The 2,612-nt window shown below is 46.8% G+C and overlaps 1 protein-coding gene across 2 annotated transcripts; it reads left to right on the plus strand.

Annotated features, from left to right (window-relative positions):
- The first annotated feature begins 328 nt into the window (after nt 1–328).
- LOC107086199 (chromosome unknown open reading frame, human C2orf88) lies at nt 329–2,612 on the plus strand. Of its 2 annotated transcripts, XM_015376986.1 has the most exons (3): nt 677–695; nt 912–959; nt 1,570–2,612. In XM_015376986.1, exon 3 carries the CDS (start codon nt 1,732–1,734, stop codon nt 1,987–1,989), a length of 258 nt encoding a protein of 85 aa, XP_015232472.1. In that variant the 5' UTR covers nt 677–695; nt 912–959; nt 1,570–1,731; the 3' UTR covers nt 1,990–2,612. The 2 variants fall into 2 exon arrangements, with proteins under 2 accessions (XP_015232471.1, XP_015232472.1); XM_015376985.1 differs by having other exon boundaries at nt 329–959.

Raw genomic sequence — 2,612 nt, forward strand, 5'->3', positions numbered from 1 at the left:
CTTCCCACTGTTGCCTTCTTGTAAGAAGGTTTGTAATATTTGTTTCTTTTTTGTGACTGGTGGTTGGGTGTCAAACAAACACATTTTAAGGGCCATGTGTGGCTCTAATGTAACTCTTTAGACACCCCTGGGCCAAACAGTACAATGATGGTATATCAAAGTAGATTTTTTCTTGATTAAATAAACTTAAAACAAATAAAAGAGAGATTTTTTTTCCCCCAGAATTGGACCCAAGAAAAAATGAAAGCAGACAAGAGTCCAAAAAATTCTGTAAAACTTGAAGCCAAGCTTCCTTAGAACGAAAAACAGAAAAATCCTGAAAAACATAAAGGAATAACATCCTGATGCAGAGCTTTGCTTTGTGACAAAGATCCAGATATAAACATCTTCATCTCGTGATCATGGGAGTTGCATGAGACCCCATGACACTTAAGTTTGATTGGTCTGAGCATAGATGCTATTTCTGTCATTTATTCTAAATGTTTCTCCAGTCTTGTAGTTGTGTATTTGTCCAGCAGATGGCGGCAGTGTGCAGGGCAGCTGCAGAGCTGCGGCTCGCAGCGAAGCGCCTGGACTCCTCCTGAGAGCCGCTGCGCTCATCCGGACTCCCTCCACTCTCCTCCCTGTCTGCCGCCGAGCTCCTCCGGCTGCAGACCGACCTGAAGGCGGCACAGAGAGCCATCCAGCAGCCTCAGGTTGTTTTCCTGGTTTTTAAACCTTCCTTACAGATTATCTATAAATCTGGCACGATGCGGGCGCTTCATCCAGAATAACAAACCCAGAGGCAAGTTGGGACCGATTTTTGGATTTGAATGGTTTTGGATATTTTGTGAGGAAGCTGTGGTGAAGCGGGTTGAGTCCACAGGGTTTTATCCCTGAACGACCTTGTGTTTTTCTTTCTGTGGACGCAGGATTTTCCGGGAATGGAGAGGAATGGGATTGCTTGCACGCAGTGAAAAGTATGTAGACCCCCTCTGGATCATATTTACATGCAACATGTTTGTTTGATTGTTGTTTTTATAGAGAGGCTGCTCTCAACTCATCTGTCTAATATAAAATTAAATTTCAGCTCATTAAATTGATCAAATTCTGAGGTTAAGGTTGTGTTACCTACTAGAGGGACCCCCCCTCCCCATTTCCACTCCTAGGCACACATTCTGCATATAAATCATTGATGGCCTGCATGCTGTGTGGCTTCCAGCAGGATGCTCTCTGAATGAAGCACATGTATGGCCTGTTGTGGAGCTGTTACCATGAATCTGGGTGCAGAGGCTTGTTCTGTGGAACAGATGGGACACACAGGCTTACATCTCCACCAGTCCACAGCTAAACACACACACAAACACACACATGGACTTGTGCCACGCCACACTATCTCAGGCCGATGGATTGAGTCATAAAACACTCCAGGGCAGAGGCTGAGGGGAGGCTGGTGACCCCTTCAGAGGTGAAGCCTTGACCTCCAGTCTGAGCTGCCAAAATAAAAACCTTGGCAGTACCATCCCTTCTGGGGTTTTAGGCAGCTTCAGGAAAATAAAGCAGTAAATTCTTCCTTTTTTCTCTTCGCAGTTCAAGAAAGCATGATCGCCTCCCATCGCCAAAGGAGGACGATCTGATCATCACAGCTTGGATCTCAGAAATGGATAACAGTGGATGACAAAAACCTAAAAACTCCCAAAAGTTGTCAGAGGAGCTAATCCTGCAGCGAGTCCATGAGACATCCTCCAGAGCATGGGGTGTGTCAAATCCAAGAGGAGCGATGCCTCCCAGCATGCCAACTCAACGGAGAAGAAGGCGCGAGGAGAGAAGGCCTATTTGGTGGGTTCATCGGAGCCGGCCTCGGTGGAGGGCTCCCCCCAGGTCAACCCGGTCCTACTGGAGTATGCTCAGAAACTGTCTGAGGAAATCGTAGCCCGGGCGGTGCAGCAGTGGGTGGAGGTGGACAGCCGCTACAGTGACATCCCCTACATTGAGTGTGACGTTCCATGATGGGAAGCAAATTCCACATGTGGATCACTTGGACTCCCTCTGGACCTTTTTTTTCTTGAGTATGCAGAACAAAAGGAGATCATGGGTTTTTCTGTAGTGAGACTGAGTACGAGGGAATTCAGTTTTGACCTACTTTTGGATGGGATTATGCTTGGGATTGATCCTAAAACCCTCCTCCAAACTGACCAAAGCGTTCTGATCCCAGCTCTGTGATTATGGGAGCAGTAGTAGGTTTGTGCTCATCTTCCTCTGTCTATATCTGTCCATGAATGGACCTATGAACCCAGGAATACCGTCCGACACTCGATCCTCATCATCTCCTCTGTACCAGGCTGAGCAGGGACTTATTAATAGATCAGAAACACTCCCTACCATGGAATTCCTTATAGTCAAGGGGAGTAACTCCTTTTGGCCTAAAAGGAGATACTACGGTAACATCCTCAGCTCTGCTTCTCTCACTGCCAATAGTTCGCCTTAATCACTGCCCTCCATCTAACAGGACCTCAGATTTCTGAAGTACAGATGATGCATTTCTAATTGGACGCAGCCTCTAGACGCGGCAGGGACACAGAACTTCAAAAGGGTTGGACTCATGGGGTAGTGGAGCTGAGACACTGCTAAAA

The sequence above is a fragment of the Cyprinodon variegatus genome, unplaced genomic scaffold, assembly GCF_000732505.1.
Source record: "Cyprinodon variegatus isolate N-32 unplaced genomic scaffold, C_variegatus-1.0 Scaffold145, whole genome shotgun sequence".
Classification (NCBI taxonomy): Eukaryota; Metazoa; Chordata; class Actinopteri; order Cyprinodontiformes; family Cyprinodontidae; genus Cyprinodon; species Cyprinodon variegatus.